Consider the following 20,876-nt stretch of genomic DNA (forward strand, 5'->3'; position numbering starts at 1 on the left):
TGTTTTCTTTTTTTTTTTTTTTTAATCATGGCGATCACAACATCTTAGTTGGTCTGTTTGTTTACTATACATCCACTCCCAGCCATAAGCCTATCTTAGATCTAGACCAGCAAAGAGTTAGCACAAATGTAGCACCAGTTTTCCGAGACCAAAGTTGTGCTTTTGCAGTCAAAATGCAAAGAAGTTGGGCACTGGCTGGCTCAGAAATGGGTTGGAAATCCCTGATGTCAGTTGATCAAAGATTCCTTAAACTGCAGTTAATGGTTTATGGCCTTTTTCTATACATGAACAGATATTTTTCTTAAACCTTGGATTTTTCAGGCCCTTTCATCCACATGTTAATGCAGCTTCACATGAACGAAAAAACAAAGCTTTTGGAAAGCTCATTAATTTTGTTTACATCTTACGGTACAGTGGGTGGCAAAATGTGGGGAGTTGGTATAGCGTCCGCCATAAACCACAAAGAAGAAAGAGAAGAAGGTGCCTGTTAGTTTGGCATGCTCTTTGCAGCACTTCAAATGGGTTTTTGTGTTTTCATGTGGACGGGCATTTTTTTTTTTTAAACGGTGCTTTGTGGACCGTTTTTGAAAAAAAACGAGAAGGAAAAACCCAACAAACAAACTGAAATCCAGTAAAGCTAAAGAAAACCAGTCTGGCTGGGATGCTTTGGGGGAGAAAAACAGCTATTGTATCTCAACACAACATGGTGACACTTACTGCTCATTGTTTTCAACTCCTTTTGTTACAGAAAACGGCCAGGAAAGCTTACAGTATGTGTGAGTCAGGTCCCTGGCTGTATCCCTCTCCATTGTGTCCTGCTTTGCTGAGGATGACAATGATAGCCACTGTGCTCTGAATGAAATACATCGCTGACATAGCTCACATTCTACGTGGTCCATATGCACACAGCACAGCTGTCCTCAGCACAGCTTCTACAGCATTGAGTCGGTTTTCAATTCATGAATAATTTTGTTGTTTCTGGTGCAAGAAGCAGAATGTCTCTGATTTCTAACTTTGAGGGGAGCGAGAATCAGGGACTCTTTTTTTTTTTTTTCTGTTAAGGAGTGAGAAAGGGAGTTCTCCTCTATATTTAGTAAGAGAGGACTGTATGCTTGATGTCCGGGAGCAAGAGAGTCAGAACAGCAGGACTCTGCCAGATCAAACAGGCTTCCTCTGCGGATAAGAAAGATAGCCAGACAGGGAGAGAGCTGGGAAGGGATAAAGGAAAGCAAGAAGATGGCTCCTTGTGGTCTTCCAAACTCAAGAGGATTGTCAGGCAATAGTAACTGCAAATAACCATCTCACTGGTCTTATGTACCTTGTGTCTGACTCCTGATCATCTGTCTGTGTGAGCCGACCTCGGCAAGTTTAGAACAGGTGTGGGCCACATGTCTCCTTTGACCTGCCGTGACTCTTAACCTCTTCCATTCCAGCTACACACTTTCTCTGGGGATCTGCTCACAACCCCCCAAGCCTGCTGTCACGAAGGACAGTTACTGTACATTTTCCTGACAGCTCTGCGTATCGGAATGTGCATGTTTATTATCCAGAGAATACACTGTGTGAAAGTGCTCTCGCCTCACACCTTTCAGCTGAAAGGCAGCATCAATAATTTAGCTACACATTGCAGAGCACAATGCTCCGCAGACCACTGCCTCATCTCTCTTACTTGCTGTATTCCTCTTGTTTTTGTCTTCTTTTCTTTGACTGTTACTATACTCCCATTTTGTTTCCTTTCTTCCTTCCTCTGGATTATCGAGTTCTGTCCTTCATACTGAAGATTTCACCAAAGCTGATGATTTGTCAAACCGCTTACTTTTCCTCGCTTCCTTTAGTAATGTGTGTGTATTTTTTCCCCCTCTTTTGCCTCCTTCCTGTTTTTCCTTTATTCCTATTTTTCTATTTCTGGTGTGTCCATTCCCTTTCTTCTTCCACCTCTGGCCTCTTCTTTTTAAATCTTTGGTTTTGAGGGGCCGCAGGGGAGGCTTTGATGGAGAGTTAGGAGGGAAGGGTGTGGCCACCCACACTGCAGTACTCTATTGTGTTGCCCTGATTTCAAAATGTCCTCTCTCTCTGGCGAGCACGTATAACATCACACATTAAACTAAGCACGCACTCTATGTAGAGTCATCGACTCTTTGTGCTAATCTATTCCTTGGAGAGGCGTATTCTCTGGGTATCAGGGCTGTCCGTTCCCGTGTACAGATTGCTTTGTTTTCTATCATGTTTGAAGCTCACTGACCAGACAGTAGGCTCCCGTGGTGTCAAAGGTCAGAACGCTGGAGAGAATGAGAATGTTCCGAAGTGCTCTGTCGGTGGTGCCTGTCAAACGCACCGCTACATGTTATGAGGTTTTGCTGCCAACTGGGGTCGCTCTCAAATCTGTGGAACATGAGCTGTGGACTGCTCTTAGTTCTGTTGGCGCTATTGATGATCCTTTTCGCTGTGCTCCGCTATAGAAAAGGCAGGATTCAAAGCGGACAAAGATCTTTCTCAGGGAGGTCAAAGCTGAGGTTCATCTACACATCAGGCACTCAGCAGCTCAGTCACATACACATTCCAACAGAAGTTTGTTCTTTGATTAAGGACCTTATGCAGGCCTTCTGAGTTGAGTATTGCAGCCACTTGCAATCTTTAACCACTATGTCTGTTGTAAACTAACAGCATCGTTATGTCAAGGCATTGTGGGTTTGTACATGTTTGTGCAGGTACTGGCGGGAAGATGAATTATGATTCATTGAGTCCAGTTTGAATGATACACCCATGAGGTTCATCAGATGTCAAAAACACTGCTCAGCAGGTTTTACTCCTTTCGGTTGGATTTTGCAGTTCTAGACATGTATGACAGAAGAAATTATTTTCTCCTCTTCCTTGTTGGAGTTATGCAAAAGTTATGACAGGATCACAAAAACAGTGTCGTTTAAACGGTCCACACAAGGGTGATCCAGTTGCAGTGGTCCAACCATCGCGGTTCAGCTGGCTTAGCCAGCGGCCTGTTAGCTGAGGCAGGAGTATGGCTGCTAGTCTTGTCCTCAACTGACTGCGGAGATGCTTGTGATGAAGACCCATGAGAGATGGTAACATTTAAGCTGAGGGGGACTATCATGTGGGTTATAAATCATGCTTTGTAAGTATGTGCGAGACGGCAAACCGACAGAGTGGTATGTCTTTGTGTGTTTGAGCAACACAAAGCCTGTCGTCACTGTGTGTCAGGGCTTCTTCAGGCTGACCTCAGGTGAGCGTTCCTTCTGTTCATTCTGAAGTGGTTTAAGCTCGTTTAATAGTTCACGTGTCGCTCACGGCGCACATGGCTCGTGACGTCAAAATGCCGTATTTCTGCATGCTCAGGAATTTGGAGGTGAGATGGGCACCATCATGCCTATTGAAATTTCAACTTCTGCAGGCTCATCAGCTATTATGTTAGTAATCTTTCTGTTTCGTCGCCTTTTCGCCGGCAAGGTTCTAAGCAGCATTTCATCTTCCAGATACTGCAGCAGTATCATTGATGACAGTGCTACTCTTCCTGCTCTTGACAGTTGCATTGTTTTCTTCTCCACTTTCGTGGTTGTAGAGTAGTTAGCAGTAACCTTCACGTAGCAGCAACACCTCTGTGACGGACAAGATTGCAACTACTGGCGCATCGACTCGTGCCACTATAAATGACCGGCACAGACACCGTGACGTCATCAACACCGCGGCAACTGTACTGGGCCCTTCACAAACACGTCCTCTAAGTGTTCTTTCTAACACATTAGAGTTCTGGACGGCAGCAGTCGTTTTGATCAATTCTGTGAGTGTGGGGAACTGAACAGTCGCATTACCTTTCATTTCCCCTTTACATTGAGCATCTGTTTTCATCACATTGAGACTTTATTACACCAAGTCTGATCATCCATGAATATGCCTGGATGTCTGTTGAGATGTAAGCAAGATATGCCGATTTGTCATTTATTCCTCATCTACTTTTTATTGGTGACTATATCGGCATCTGTAATCTATGAAAATTCCTCAACTTTTGTGCTCGCATTTGAGGATTGCAGTGATCGCCGCTTGTATGGTTAAGATGAAGAATATTTTGATGTTTCTTAATAAAATAGTAACAAAGAACAGAACAGCGACCTTGACTATCAAATTATGCACAAAGTAAACCAACAAAACAAGTGTGTGTGTATCAGTTGTCTGTAAAAAGTCTCTTTCGTTAGCCTCTGCTGATGATTGGGTAATGCAAACCACTTGATGCTGCACACATCCCATTATGGCAAGGCAAGGCAATTTTATTTGTAGAGAACAATTTGTACACAAGGCAATTCAAAGTGCTTTACTTTGGCCTCACATGAGAGCCGTCATCTAAAAATGAACAGTTCTTTTTATCTATGCTTTGTCGATATGCTGGTAAGTATGTTTACATTACACAAGAAAAAATTAATCATTGTGATATCCTGACCATAGCTATGTTTTTTAAATGCATGAAAACATCTTACATCTACTGACATCATACAAAAACAAGCTTCTCGAAACCGGACTAACACACCCAGATAATATAATATAGTTGAGGACTGAATCACTATGCATGTGCTCATCTAGAATCACATTAAACTAGGCTCTCCGCACACAATTCAAATTCAAATCTTTTTGTAAAAACAGTACCTTCGAGTTGAGTTGTCTAAGAATCACCATTCAAGTTGCGTAAAAACATCATATATACAATGAATTCAGCTATACCTACGCTTACGATGATCTCCCACAGATAAAATTAGAAGCAGTAAAATGTCTTGGAACATTTTCTCACACAGTCCACCGTGTCGCAGTGTTGGAAATACTTTAGTCAGTAACTCGATTTTAACTGCTTCCATGCACGTTGGCCCAGTCGAGCTATAGCTCAACTCAATTGTGCGCATAATCGTGCTATTTGTCTTTAGCTTTGATAAGCAGTTCTTGAAAAATACAATTCTAGCTAATGACCGTGATCTGGACAACTGTTCTCCTCCGATGGCTTGTTATACCATCAAAAAGAACAGAGATGGTTAAAAAAAAAAAAACTTTTTGCTGCTCTGGCTGGTCTGCCCTGGTGAGAGTAAAATTGTTTTGTTAGGATGAAAGCAACTAAATGTAAAACCCGCTGACGATGGAAGAATACAGCAGAGAATCCGAATGAGGGTAGCTAAACAAGTCTTTTTATCAGCCGAGTCTCTTGTGCTGCTCTGTTGCAGCAGGTTGCTCAGTTGAGGTGGGAGTCTCTTCATTCATCTTAGCCCAGTTTCTCCCTCTGTTCTACCTCATTGTCCCTGCAGCACTCAGGCAAGTGTCCTGCTGGATGTGTGAGCAGGTGGGAATGCCAGTGAGTGATCTTCATTGTATAAAAAAGTCAGTTGGTAAACTGCAGCAGTCAAGTCATACTTATGGCTGTTTTTAGCACAGTAAGTACCACAAGGCTTCATATTCTAGGAAATGAGTGACGGGTTAGGGTGGGGCTCCAATGTTCTCACAAGTATATTGCAATTTGTCCTTGTACTCCAAAGGGAAGGTGTCTGCAAACATAGCCAAGCTCCATGGATGCAGACTGTATGCATATATGGTTGCCATTGGTGACGGACATTCCCCTCCATTTCTTCTTATCGTCTGTCACCATCCTCAAAAATTCAATTTGCAACTAAATGCAAACGTTGTTAAGTTTTGACAAAGATTCGTATCACGCAATATTGCAGCCACGTCTATTTCTTTCACTGAATGGTTGTAAACAACCTCCAGTAATAGGTTTACAACATTTATAGTCTAACAGAGATATTCTTATATCCCCTCCAACACTTTTACAGGATCACCATAACTGCATCCTGGTCTTGGTGATACCCAAAATGATTGAGATTGGTTTAAAGATATAGACACACGTGTGTGTGTGTGTGTGTGTGTGTGTGTGTGTGTGTGTGTGTTCACTGCTGACACATGGCTGTGGAGATAGGTCTGGCTATTCTGCAACGGTTATTGTGACAGACTGCCGCCTGCATGAAATGGTGGCTATATTTCTTGGCTGACCTGTCATTTCAGCCAATCTTTGGCTCAGCTGGTTTCTCTGCGGCAGTCATGTTGTGCAAGGCCACTTGTTCTTTGTGTACAAACACGTATACATGCACATTAACACACTGCCAGCATGAGAATGAGTTGTACCTTTTTGAGCAGTGGGTTAGAGAGAGGGGTGAATTGGAGACGGAAAGGAAAGGTGCGATGGCAGTCAGGCTGTGCATTCCTGGCTCTCACACTGTTGTATGAACTTCATATTTAACTTCCAACAAAAGCTTACGTTGTATAGCGTTCCTAAGAAAATGGTGGCATAAGACATTAAATAAATTTAAAACAGTAATTTCGTAATTTATCGTTAGAAGATCGGGGCGCAAACCTGGACACTCACACACACTGTATACTAGAGTGGGTTTCATCTTTATATACTTTGGGCTCCTTCCTCAGTGTCTCTACTATATATTGTGCACACCCCCTCTTCAGTTATTTCTCAGCCATCACATCCTCTGTTGGAGAAAGTTGCCACTGAGGACAGCGACAATGTGACCTCAATGTGGATGTACTGATAGTATCTTGTGTTACAGACTGCTGTTCTGGGTCTCACCCTTAGTTTGATGGAACATATCCCTTTGCTCTCTTCCCCCGGCCTCACTGCCTTCCACTGGCATTTGGATAAGGATCAGCAGCCATCAGCAGATACCGCCTTTAACTCATGTGTCGCTGCACACCCTCTGCTCTCACCCTATCCTCTGTTTCCATCTCTGCCATTTTCCTACAGCCATTTTCAGCATGCCACTGATGTCTCTTGGAATGTTGCGATAAGAGTTTGCAGTGCGAGGACGCATAAAGAAGTCACACACAAGTTTAGCATTATTCATCTCTTCCCTTTGGATCTTGTGTGTGCTTACAGTTTGTTGGGTGACTGTTGTTGGACCACTACTAGGTGACAGAGAGAGGCTGATACAAGCCGTGTTTAGGCTTGAAAGCACTGATGCATCCTTCAGGAAGGCCTTTACTTGCACATGCACATACTGGCGTGGCTCTCAAGGTCATTGGGGATGACCGGAATAATTCTTACTGAGGCCCGAAAGATGAAGGAAAAAAAGAGTTTTACTCCATGATAGATGACGCGTTCATTCATTGGAATTCTAGTGTTAACCTGCTAATAAAGATGGGAATGAACCTTCACCCTCCCAATGATGCGTCTGACTCTGCTCATGAAAGACGTCCACGGCCATCCACTGCTATTTCAAAGTAGTCTAGGGCGATTCTTGTGATGTTCGGTCCTTAGACAGCGCGCTGTCCGAGACTGTCGCGGTTGATTTAACTTAACTACACACACTGTCAGACAGACCACTTGCGAAGACACACTCACACTCAGCGGGCTTCTTAGCATGCTTGCGTTGTGGATTAGTCAAATCCCCTGACTGTCTGTTAAGCTGATTAATGTGGTTGTTATGCACTGGCCATTCTGAAATACTGGAAAGGATGCAGACATAGGCTACACTCACAGAGTGGGACAGCTCAGCTTGATATCGCCCGTCTTGATGGCCTGGGATGGTATAAGGTGTGTGTGTGTGTGTGTGTGTGTGTGTGAGAGGGTCTGTCTGATACCTATCCATACCTCCTCAGACAGATGGCATGGATCACTATGCACTCATGGTTTGTATCCCTGCAGCAAACCCTGTGTGTGTGTATGTGTATGCTAGAGCTAGAGAGCAAATGAGACAGAGACGGAGACAGAGATGAAGCCTGTTGGAACAGACTGAGGCCCAGATGGCCATGTCCAGCGGAGACAGGAAATAGAGGTGACGCCAGGTGGACGGTACCCTCAAGGATGAACCACATACACAAAAACAATCAAGTTAGCCCAGAGGCCAATCATCCATCCTTTTCAAGAAGACTAGTCACAAATCTTTTGTAAGATAATGTATGATCTCATTTGATGTTGAAATGGTTGACAAATTGAATCATTTGACATGGTTGGACTTGAAATGATCCCACAACTTGCACATTTTTTTGGTCATTAGGTAATCCATGAAACCTACGTGCAGAATGTTTCTTCCTGCATCTTAAATGTGATTTGCTCTAACTGCAGCAAACACAATCGCCAGAGACACTAACTTGAGCTTATTGTATTTTTCCATAATACAAGGTCATTTTACTGGCAAATTTAAACACAAGTCTGAAGATTGTTTTAAACCATGTTGACAGTATCCATTAGTCGCAACACCAGTTTAATTTGATATTATTTAATTGAAAACCATCTACCAGTGGGCAACAGTGAGACAAATTACCCCCTCCCCCAAAGCCTTTTTCTAGACTGGGTTAGTAGAGCGCACAGGGGCTGGAAAATGGCTGAAAAGCTTGTTAACTTTTGATAAGGAGTGTTTTCATTATGCATGGAAACCCCAGCCCCCAATCTCCAACCCTGCAACCCCACCAAACGAGAGGAATTGGAGGACAAAATGGCTGATAAGGCCTGTAGGTTTCAGGAGGGAAAATGGTTTGTGATTGAAAAGTAGAGTGTCCTTTTGGAAAGAGTTTGATAAATAGTTGCTCATTTTTAGCAGCTGTAACTAATGGTTGTATTGTTTCAGGTATATTGTACTAGTCGGTTGTCATGGAAGAAGACTGACCTCCTGTTGGTAGCTTAGCGACCCCCTAACCTCTGACCTCTGCTCCCAGCTCATGGAGTGCAGGAAAGCCTGACAAGAACCCAAATGATTCAGACCGCGGACCACAGATCCATTTTGCCAAAACAGAAATTATTGAGACACACCTCTCATCTCTGGCTCCGTTTTTTTTACTGAAGATTAAAGCTCTCACTGTCTAGTAAAGGGTTAATGAATGTATGAACTTACCAGAGAAGTGTGGAGTTGTGCAGAGGAATTTACCCCTGCTGAGTACTAACCTGCACAATAACTCCCCCTTTCCCTACTTTTCACCTTCTTTTTACGTTCCGATTACCCAGCCTCCTCCTCCTCCTCCTCCTCCTCCTCCTCATGTGGACAAGCAGCTGGTGATCACCCTGCTTGGGGATACATGGCATGACTTTAAAATGTCATGCATTTATTGACTTTTTATTGACAATACCAGATTTTCAGCACACTTAACAGTGACAAAAAAATATCCCTAATTCGCACATAAGTGACGCACGAATCTACAGTGTGCGTGTTGCTCAAACTGCTATGAAATCTTTGAGGTTTGAGTTGTTTCAGAAGGGGGAAAAAAAATCTGAAGTTCTCATGGCCCATTATTTGAAATGTTTTTAGCTTTAGCTAGTCTATTTGGAAAGCTTTTAATTCTCCAAACAGAGAAAGCTCGGACCGCTGTCTACACAGGTTAGACGTGAACTATTCATAAGCACTATACACTGTTAGCTCGATTCTTTCATTGGAAGCCCAAGAACAAGCTGGAGAAATCTTAAGTTAAACAAAGTATTTATTGGTGGTCACATGTGAAGTATAGCAGCGCTGGACTCAGAGTGACAGAGCCCTCGCAGGGCCTCCGTCAGACAGAGCCCCGATATCCGGAAACATTTCATATTTATGTTCACCTTTATCTCACAGAGGTTGTACTTACACTTCACAAAGTATAATTGGACATTTGCTAGTGATGTGAGCAGGCCATCCACCGTCTTCGTCATGTTCTTTGGATGTGCTAAACAATGTGTGTGTGTGAGTGTTGTTTCAGGCATGTATCTTCTGTACCAGACCTATCTGTCCTAATAGAGACGCTGTATCTGACCCAGTTATTTTATCCCGCTGCGTCATCTTGAAGTCTTGGACATACATGAGCAGAGTGTAAAAGTACAAACTAGGAACATAGATTATTTAGTGAACTACATAATATGAATACATAAAGTCTAAGAATACAGCCAATTTATAACAACACAATGGAGAAATATCCCTGCATTGTAACAATACCCGTTCTCGTCTGATATCTTATATATATTGCATTAGTGGCCAGGTAGCTATTTCCTAACACCTATTTCTTTTCCCACTAATGTTAGCATGCTACATTGTCCTTAATATGTAACAAGTATCAACAAGGAAGTAACTGGCACAGGATCACTTGCCATATTATAATATGCCTATTATTAACACAATGTCAATTATTCTATTTTTTTTATATATTTATTAGTTATTGGTTTTATGACACTTCTTTTAAAGAGGCCTGCGCCTATTTCTTGAAGCCAAGTCTATCAAGTCCTTAAAGCGGCACTATGCAACTTTTTCATGGTCATAAAATTGCTTGGCAATCATCAGATAGCTTGGCTGACCCGTTCTGATGAAAACGGTGACATTTCCATCTCCATCTGGTGGCCCTAGCCCGAAACAGCGCTTGCAACTTTGCCTGTGGCGCCGCGTGCTTTGTTTACCTCTGGAAGTCTCGCGACACATGAGAGCCGAGAACTACTGCTTCACGGCAGGTCTAAAGGGCTCTGAGCCGAGCCAGGGAGCCTGATAAGACATACCTCTCTCCATTAGCTGTCGACGGCTAAATTGAATGTGGTTAGCTTCTAGAGTAGTAATATATGATATGGCTAGACTGTCGCCTTATTTTCTACGGAGCTCCCCCTACAGCTTTGGGGTGTGTATTGCATGGTAAACAAACCCCGTATTACTGAAAGTTGCATAGTGACGCTTTAAGTTTATTCATGATGAAAATGTGTATTTATTGAGGCCAGTATCATTTCTTTGTATATTTCATAATCCATTTCTTTCCGGTGCTTCATGCAGAATGTTTGTGTGATTATTGCTCTCTCTCTCTCTCCGCCCTGAAAGCATCCCTCAGCCTCGTTTCTCCGTTAAGAAGTTGGGTTCAGAAAAATTTCTGGAGAAAGACATCAATAACTTTTCTCTTCTGAAATTTCCCGTTCTTTACTTATTCATACCCAGCCGTGGCCCTGCGAAGTCTTTTTTTTTCTGTTTTCTTTCTGTCTCACTGCCTGCGTTGGTCTCCTCTGTTGCACAGCACATTTGCAGTGGTTTGGCTCCAGCTGGGTTTTCCATTTCTACAAGTCACTAAGCTTGTTAACTTGCATCCATGAGACGACACTATTTTTCCTAAGGCTCTGGGTGAGAAAGGAAATGCCAGTATAAGGTTTAATATGAGTGTGTGCGTATTTGTTTTTAGAGGAAATGTCCAGATCCAAGGAAAAGACTTTGGTTGGAATCTTTCCATTCCAGCAATAGTTTTCCCTCCAACACTTACTGTACTGTAATTCTATCTTTTCCTTTACTCTCCTCTCCACTTGCTTGAGTGTGTGTGTGTGTGTGTGTGTGTGTGTGTGTGTGTGTGTGTGTGTGTGTGTGTGTGTGTGTGTGTGTGTGTGTGTGTGTGTGTGTGTGTGTGTGTGTGTGTGTGTGTGTGTGTGTGTGTGTGTGTTCACTGAAGCAGACATGTCTGGAACTAATAGATTCCACCCTGCTAAAGAATCTTATGAGGAAACACTACCTGCAACCTGACATTTCAGTACCTACCCATTCAGCTGTCTGAAAGAAAAAAAATAAAAATAAAATCACACCATGCACACACACACACACACACACACACACCTTCGGCCCCCTTCAACCTGTAGACCCTTGGCCCAGTTTCTTTTCCCTCTTTTCTTGTCTGCTTTCAGGTTCAGATGGTTATATTGGTGAACTCTGTCTACTGCCTGTTTTTCTTCGGGGTCTTTCATTTGTAGAAATGCACACGCCTAAAGTCCACCCCCCCTGCGCCATCCTGCTTCACTCTGTATTACTCAAACACATATGCATGCTTCCTGTAGTTGTTTTAGTAAGACCCCCCCCCCTCCTGTGTGCTCCCTGCTGGCAATGAACTGTTGCGACGGACTTCCTGTCTCTCTGTCCTTTCTTCCTGTGTGTACAGGGATGAATGGACATATTATTCACACTGACGCTGTCCCCGCCCTCTTACTCACCCTTTACACTACTTTGTGTTTCTTTCTCCTTTTCTTTCTGCTTCTTTCATTCTTCTGAGGACAATAGTATGAGCTCACAGTGGTACAACTAAACCCCCCCCCTTCTCTTTTCCACCGCTCTGTAGTCTGTACTGCAGTATCAGCCCCCGGAGCAACAAAGACCAGGCCTTACTGCATAAACATGGCGCGTGCACGTGCTCACTCACAAAACCACACAGCGGTGCAAAAAGAATGGGTAATATTGTACCTCGCATGTAGCTACATCTCCTGGTTGGTTGTCTTTGATTTCTTGTGGATGCGTTCTTATGATCCTGACTCATTTTATGGGGAACTTGCACCAAGTGTTGGCAGAGAGGGATGTGTTAAAAGGATAATCTCACTTTATTACAATTTGCTTTCTACTCTGTATGATAACATGTGTTGAGATCTTGGTACCTTCCAGATTGCTCGTGTGTAGGCACAAGATAAAAAAAAAATAACACCTACAAGGAGACAGAATGGTTGTAAACATGATAACTGTTTCTCCAAGTTGTCTAAACCAGTTACATTTTTTTTTTTTTAGAGGAATTATTTTAGAACTGTAGTTAATTTAGAATTACTTGTCGTTGCAGTCTTTGGAAAACACAGCACCGTGTTTGCTGAATTATTGAATAAGCTACCCTGAATCTAAAACCCTTTTCAAAAGTGGGCTGCAGCTTATGTGTGACAAAACAACATCCTAGTTAACCCCCCGTTGTACATCTTTGGTAATTCACACAAGCCAGACAGATCCAGCTCAGCCCAGCTTCTGTTCTAACAGATATTCAGCCAGTATCGTCGAATCGGCTAAGTGACGACAGCATCGTTGGTTAGAGCCCGTTTCACCTCGGATACAAAATTACTTGCTCAGAGACATATCGCAGGTAATCATCATGGACCCCAATTAAATATGCAGACGTACCATGACTTCATGTACACCAGAACTATCCTTTAAAGCTACAGGATTGTCAGGGCAGTGCTAGATTGTTGTTCCTCAGGGGTTTGTACCTTCACACTCCCTCTCCAGTTAGTTCAAGCCTCGTCTCAAACACTCATCATATCTACTTGCAAACACTTGTCTCATGTGTAAGTGTTTGTGTACTTGCATGTCCCTGCAGTGATAGTATGGTAATTAAGGACAGGAGGGGCTTTCAGGGGCTGGCTGGGTAGCTGCCGCCGAAACGGCTCAGAGTGACAGCTTGAACTCCATGTCACATTGCAGCCAATGTTTGTCAGTGGTGTGCCTACAATGATTTCAGGTATGACTGGTCCTCGTAGCACTATGTGAACCATCCAGAGCAACCAGGCCGAAAGCTTTTAAATCAATTTCCTGCAAAACTAAATTGCTAAATTGAGCTACAAGAAGCCTATTTTTAGCCTTTGTGTTTTACTTTCCAGAGGGTTGATTGTCATGTGACTGGTTGTGTTGCCTTTTTCTAGCATATTTATTTCCTTTTCCAATTTTATTTCCTTCTGAGCGTCCATGTGCAGATTTGTATGCAGGGACATGGCTGAGTCTGGTTTGATCTGAGGCAACCCAGACTAACTGCCTTCAGCCTAAGCCCACTCCAAAATTAACAGCAAGCATCACCCATTGTGGTAATGCCTTATTGTAAGTCCTTATGTGGTAAGTCCATATTCATCAGGGTCAGGGTAAGAAAACAAATCAGTAATGAATGATCTTAGGTTTATGCCATGCTAGTTTGTGCACTGGTTCTGCTGGTTCTTCAGCAAAGAGTGCAAGCTATAAGAATAATGTCACTTATTCTTACCCTCTCACCTACATGGGCTGCAAAAACCAACCAACAGGTGACTGTTATAACTGGATAAAAGTCAGAAAGATAAGACCAATCTTGCAAAAAAAAAAAAAAACGAAGGAAGGAAGAGTAAATTAATTCTGCGAAGAAGAAATTAAAAATGCTCAATAAATGCTTAGCTGCTTTTGAATATAGCCACCATCTCCTTTTGCTTTCTGGCTACTGGTGGTGTTGTGGGTTGTGAGCAGGGTGAAAAGTGTGACGGGCAAGGCTCATGCAGACTGAGCCAGACAGCGTTTAGCACAACTGACAGAAGAGTCAAGGGATTGGGAGGGAGGAAGGGGAAGTCGAGAGGGGAGCATCAGTAAAGTAGAATCCCAGAGCCTGATTACAAGACCTGCTCTCATCTGCCTGGAAAATGTGACTGGGCTGTCTGGAGGAGGCATCACATTCCAGTTCACCTCCCACTTCATGTCCCACTGTGTGCTTGATTAAGGTGATGACCATTACAGCAGGACAAAACTGAAGTGAAGGTCTGTGCTGATTTATTTATTTATTTTTATTTACTTTCCTCTCTTGAACATAAGAGAATCTATTTGGATAAAGGTGAAAAAACTATCAATGTATTTCAGTTTAGCAACCAATACTGATAACATTCTGTTGTGGAGAGCTCACGGTTAGCCATGTATTTTGTAAATGGATCATGCCGTCAAACCCACTCTTCATTTTAATGTGAATGTGAGGGTCTCTCTCTCTCTCTCTCTCTCTCTCTCTCTCTAGGCTCCGGGGCTAAGGGCATGCCCTCCCTATTAAATTAATGTTCTCCTCATTAAGCCTGCTTTCTAAACACTAGGTCCACGTGTGACTACTGTTGCTATTTTTTCTCAACATATCCTCCACCCCTGCAGCTGTCTACCCCATGATTGCCGTAGGCTCTCTGTCACCCCCTCGCTCTGCTCATGGACGGGAAAGCTTGTTTTTATTGGAGCTGTTGTGCGTGCATTGTGTGTTGTTGTCTTGGATGGACTAATTACAAGGCCACCATCTCGAGGTTTTGTGTCACAGCATGAGGAGGCGGTACTCTGACTCACTCTCCTATCATTGACAACACTGCGCAGTGAGCAAATTATACACAAGCATGCACGCACACAGACTACGAGAAAATAACACATGTTGTCAAAGCAAATATTCACACCAGGTCATTAGCACTGACACGGACTGCGTGCGCGCATTTTGTTTGTGCTTCGGTGCCACAATGCCACAAAGTGACGCCTTTCTGGCCTTTTAATCAGCAAAGAATGACTGAACAGCCACTGGCAAGTGGCACAAAGTTTAGATCTGAGTCTATGAGGGAGGGAAAGAGAAAAGTGGGAGGAGCGGGGTGGTCACAGACACATTTAGATGTCCCACTTCTCTTTGTGGTAATGAGAAACTGCACTCTCAGCTATTAAACACAAAAGCAGCATCACCGTTAGCTTGACAAGCGGCTGACTCTCTGCCCGCCTCAGAGTGTTTGTGTGTCTGGATGTGAGTGCCAGTGAAGGGAATCCATACTGCTCTGAAGCAAGGATGGAGGCTAAAACCGTCCGATTTCTATATAGCCAGCGTTGTAAAGGTAGGAGAGCTGCAGTAGTTGAGCCATGATCAGGCTGACAGCTGTGTGGATGTGTGTGTGTGTGTGTGTTGTTGTTGCCTAACTCTCGAAAGGATGCATGCTACTCAGCATTGGCAGGCAGCTATGAGAGCATAGCATTAATCTGTCAGCTGTCAGCACTGATTCAGCTTATCACCTTTGTGTGTGTGTGTGTATGCACATGTTGCTGTGCTTTTGGTTTCCTCAGTCTATGGCTGCAGTGGGCAGCATTCTCCAGAGGATGTTTTTGTAGCCAGTGATTGAATGTGGTTACCAAGTGTGTCTGCACTGAGTGCACTCTATTAATTTGAGGCCAGACTGGAGAGCAGCGTGGAGGAGGGAGAGGGGAAGGACGCAGGAGGAAAATGAAAAGTGATAAGCCAGGATAGATGACTGCCTCTGGAGATGTCTGTGTGAAAGATGATGATGCTGACACGGAATGCGCACTTGCCTGTGAATATGATGACGCACACACAAGCTTAGCCTCAGAAACTGTTGGGAGGGGAATTTGCTTCACCTAAGACTGCAGGTGTTTCAGTGGAAGATGCTGTCATACACATCAACTGTAAAGGGCAAAAGGCTGGATTCTTTCATGTCTGACACATTGTTACACTCGTCTGAATGCCAACAGTAATACACACCTCTTATTCCCCAGTAGGTTGGATAATTGCGCATTGTCGACAAAGAATGCCCTTGACGTTTGAAATTTGGGGAAACGGGCATCATGTCAATACTATCCTTTGTTGTTTTGTGGTAATTACACCTGGATTATAGCGACCATAAAAAGGTTAGCGGATTATTAATAATCTGTATCCCTCTTGCTTAAATCATGACAGAGATCCGTGCCCAGCTGGTGGAGCAGCTTAAGTGTCTGGACCAGCAGTGTGAGCTGAGGGTGCAGCTGCTTCAAGACCTGCAGGACTTCTTCAGGAAGAAGGCCGAAATTGAGATGGACTACAGCCGTAACTTGGAGAAGTTGGCTGAGAGGTTCCTCACAAAGACACGCAGCACCAAGGACCATCTACTCAAGTATGTAACAGTGCCAACGATTCTTCCCTATGACACCGGGCAGAAGGTGACAACTGAGAAAGATATGTACAAAATAGCTTATAGATTAATTTTCAACTTTCTGAGTTTAAAAGGAGACTGTTTCCTTATTTAGCATAGTGCTTCAGAGACTGGTGACTTCCTTCCTGAAAAAAAAAAAAAAAAAAAGGAAGTTTTGGCAAGACGCAAGGAAATGAAACAGAATGTCAGGCGCAATGAATAGTCTGTAGAATTCTGACTTAAATCACTCATCTCTTTTCAGTTTCATCCACTAGATGTGACTCATAGGTTACATTTCATTTACAGGCTCCTTCTGAGGTCCTGTAAGGCTCTGGGTGCGGATGAGTGTGTTTCTGAGTTTCTGAGAGAAAGGGGGAGGGAGAGGGAATCTGTATGTTCTGCCAAAAATGGCCAGGTGGTGATTTTGTGCTCCGACTATTTTGTAGTGTCTTGATGGGAATGGAGCCTTGCCCAAATAGGGATTTTCTTTCACCAAAGATGGTCTTTCTCTTGCTCTGCCTTGTGTGTCTGTATTCCTTCTTCACTCCATCACTGATAAAAGATAAAGAATACATACAAATGCACAACCCAGTGGCTTGTTTTATTGGGGGGGGGGGTGTTCTTAGGAGAGGGTGATCTGTTTCCTTGTGCGGAGAGAGGCATTGTACTGCTAGCTAATCATAAACCACACACACACATAAATTGACAGAGATTCTGCAGATAAATGGAGCCAAAGGTCACTTTCTAGTTAGATCACTTTTCCTTTTTTTAAAATCTTATTGACTGATGTGCTACTATAGGCAGTTATTCATTGTATTATCTTTATCTGATTCATCAGTTTGTCAGCAGCATTTTACTGTAGCTGCCAGAGGGAGCTGGCCACTTGAACCACTTTGTATAGCCTTATTTAGAATGGCTATGATTGTAAGGGCCTTGAGCTGATAAATGGGTGAGGAAATAAAAGCACAGTTCAGATACATTGTCTTTTTCACCTTTCACCCTTTTCTCTTTTCTTTAATTTCAAACATTTAATTGCAAAAATGCCACTATTTGATGGAGCCATTCACAACTCGTAAACTTAAAAACGAAAGGTTGCAATAGAAATACTGTGTTGCAAGTAAGTCAAACTTGCACTACAGAACTTCAGTATATGGGCTGAGTTACCCAGAAGGAAAGCCTGTTTGAGCAGTTGCTGAGACCCCTTGGATATAAAATGTGTTAATGGTGATTAATCACTGATGCTGATTTAAAGGCGCTCCAGGTCTCTGTAATCATTACCACAGCCTCATGAATCTGTCATTCAACAATCCCAGGGGACACGCTGAATGTGTCATGATTTTTGGGACAGCTGTGAGTCATCAGTAAGTGCTTAGTCTTCAGAATTATGATGTCGCACAGAACCCTTCTGTAGAAACCAGTCTAGCATCCCCTCATGCTTTCATTTCGTGCAGTATCCACTGAAGAATGTGGAACCACTGAAGACCCAAGTAATCGAAGCAAGCGAGGAGACACATTGGCTTCTGTGAACTGATACTCCCCATGCTGTTTCAATCCAAGTGTCAGTAACTAAAACTTTTGCTTCGAGAGATAAACACAAGTCTTTTGTTTAACTAATAATTTAGTTCTTATTGCGTGGTGGTGATGAGGGCTATTTCAAGATCATGTAGACAAATACATTTTTCTCAAACTTCTCAAAGTTTAGTTAATTATCTCGCCAACTATCACCAACACAATCAGAATGACTGAATGAGGGTGTCAGCCTTAACAGGTACAATTTAGTTTTGCTTGAGAGGAAACTTTTTTTTCTGACTTCTGATGAACTGGATCTTCTAAATTTACCAAATCTTCTTGTGGGGATTTCTACTGTTCTATTTTCCTTCTCTCTCTCTCTTTTAGTTCCCGTCAACCACGGCCTTCTCGACAGCCAGCTTCCTCTTTTTTCCTGGCAGGGTTCTTCTCTTTTCTTATGTATCACGCACCCTTCCACAAAAACTCTTCTCTCTGATGGGGGGGCAAACCCACTTCCACGGCCTCACACACCCAGGCACAGACCAAAAGGGATCAATAGGTCCTCTAAACGAAACCCAATTCCAACCATGAGGACATACCCTCAGCAAACACACCCACATACACACACCCTCCAGCTCAAATCAATATTGAGACAGTTGCAGAGCATGTGTTTCTCTGTGTTGCATACTGGGGGAGAGAACAAAACTTGCAGAGAAGGGAAGGGCAATGGACACAGAATAAACATGTAGCTGAGCAGCTCAGATACTTTTGCTGCTACAGCTGGTCTGTTCACATGACACGACCTATTAAGAGATCATTTAGAAAATGATCATTTAAAGAGAAGTTTTCAGTATCTGTTTTTCATCAGTTTTTTTTTTTTGTTTGTTTTTTTTTGCTCTTCTCCCAATCTCTTTTTACCCCCGTCTTCCTCCAACATCTGTGTGTTCAGCGCTCTTCTTGCATCTGCTGCTGCTCAGTCCGGTTGCCACGCTGGAATCTCAGCTATTTTCCGGTTCTGCGTGTGTATTTTGGTGTGTATTTGAATTTAGGTGTGTACGAGGGGTGCCTGTGGCTGTTTCTCTGCACAGCCAGGCGTCAATGGTGCTCCCAGCAATGTGGGGTGTGAGGGTTGTGTGCATGTTGATCCCTTGGAGACCCCTGGTATGCATGCTATTTGGCAGACTGTACACAGCAATTGTTTGGGGGGGGGGGTCACATGATTAATTCATATCTCGTGTGTATGTGTGTGTGTGTGTGTGTGTGTGTGTGTGTGCCTTGTGCCTGACGGGCTGAGCAAAGCCGTCGCAAGTTGTACACTCAGGCTACGGCTACACGGAAACGAAACGAGGTTTTTTTTTAAAACGGGTACGAAAATTCTTGCAACCACACGGCAACGTTGCTGTAAAGACTCAGGTCCAGACGAAAACGGATGAAAACGATGAAACGATGCAGTACACACGCCACTGTGTCACGCCACGCTGTGAGACAATAGAGAAGTCTCACAGCGTCAACGTTTGACTGACGCAAAAACGTTTTCGCTGTAATAATGGAAACGAAACGACCTCGTTTTCAAACTTTCCCACTCTGGAACCCGTTCTCAAAAACTATCGTTTTGGGGTAGTGGGAACGCCGGCTCCGTGTGGCCGCGACAGCGAAACGATAAGAAAAAGTATCGTTTACAGTGAAAAACGTTTTCGTGTAGCCGCAGTCTGATTCAAAGCCCACCTTGTGCTAAATGTTAGTCCAGTTTTACCCAATTGCCAGATATTATTGTGATGTGGTTTAAGAGTCCCCGACTGCACGATTGTTTAACCACCAATGACAAGTATGTCAATGGAATTTTTTCTGCTGAAAAAAAAAGATAAAAAGATAATAACCACAAAATCTAAGATAGTTTTTTTTTCCTTAATATGCCTCTGGTATGTTGTGCTGCTATAACAAATTACGATGACTGCAAGGAGTGCAGGAGTTCCTGGCCAGGGGTGCAGTGGAACATGCTTCTTTTTTTTTTTTTTTTTTTTTTGCTTAGAAAGCTTCCCAACTGACTGAAATGACCCAGAAGTGGTAATTGCAGCCATAAGAACCCATTGAATTATGTTGTGTGTTGAGTTGATCTTTCTTTGACTTTTTGACGTTTGCCGGGGAGTCAAGAAAAAATGTTTCAGAAATGGTTGAGAGGTTGTTTTTTTTTTTTCTTGTTCGATTTTTTTTTTTTTTTTTTTTACTATTTGATCATACCCTCGGAGAAGGTTTGTGCAATGTAATGGAGCAACATCTCTACCATGTCACCTTTGGACACCCAGTGATGTTTACCTTGCGATAGCTGAGGGTTAGAGAGAGCTTTAAGGGGCTCTTTCACCCGATGGCATCGTCATGATCATCACTGGTGGGCTGAGGATGACGGGCCGTATCGGTATGCAAAGGGCAGCTTGCTTCTTGAAAAACCAGAGGAACTGCAGCCTTGTCTTTGTGTTGTGAAACCAGTGAAGAAAAGAACCGCAAAAGAAACAGTCAGCCAAGGGAAGTTGGAAAAGAAAGTGCGACGCACATTGTCACACATGACCAATGCTTTGAGCATACCACACGTAGAGTTTCAATATTTGGGCTTTGTAACAACATGCGTCGCTAGATTTTTATTTTTTTTTACTTTCTCATTTCAGCTTTGTTATCACTGCAGTCATTTGACTTGTGACAGCCAGTACCAGCCTATCACATCACTTTCTATACCTCTGCCAAACACACACACACACACATATTCCCCCTCCCTGTGGACACGGCCCCCCACTCTATACTCTTCAGTCAAATCAAAGACTTTCTCTGTCTGTCTGACATTGTGTATGCTTGGGTCACTGCTCTACTTTCCCTGACCCCCGTCTATGTGTGTGCGTGTGTGTGTGTGTATGTATGTAGGTGTGTGCACGAGTGTGTGATGTAAATGCCCTGCAGCTCTTTGCTCTCTCTATCC

General features: G+C 43.2%; 1 protein-coding gene across 3 annotated transcripts in view; it reads left to right on the forward strand.

Annotated features, from left to right (window-relative positions):
- Positions 1-20,876, forward strand: part of srgap2 (SLIT-ROBO Rho GTPase activating protein 2) — a 55,808-nt gene that overhangs the window by 13,533 nt on the left and 21,399 nt on the right. For all 3 annotated transcript variants that reach the window (XM_075460701.1, XM_075460703.1, XM_075460702.1), the window contains exon 2: positions 16,192-16,384. In XM_075460701.1, the coding sequence (XP_075316816.1) occupies positions 16,192-16,384 (193 nt within the window). The remainder of the gene's footprint in view (positions 1-16,191; positions 16,385-20,876) is intronic.

The sequence above is a fragment of the Odontesthes bonariensis genome, chromosome 3, assembly GCF_027942865.1.
Source record: "Odontesthes bonariensis isolate fOdoBon6 chromosome 3, fOdoBon6.hap1, whole genome shotgun sequence".
Taxonomy (NCBI): domain Eukaryota; kingdom Metazoa; phylum Chordata; class Actinopteri; order Atheriniformes; family Atherinopsidae; genus Odontesthes; species Odontesthes bonariensis.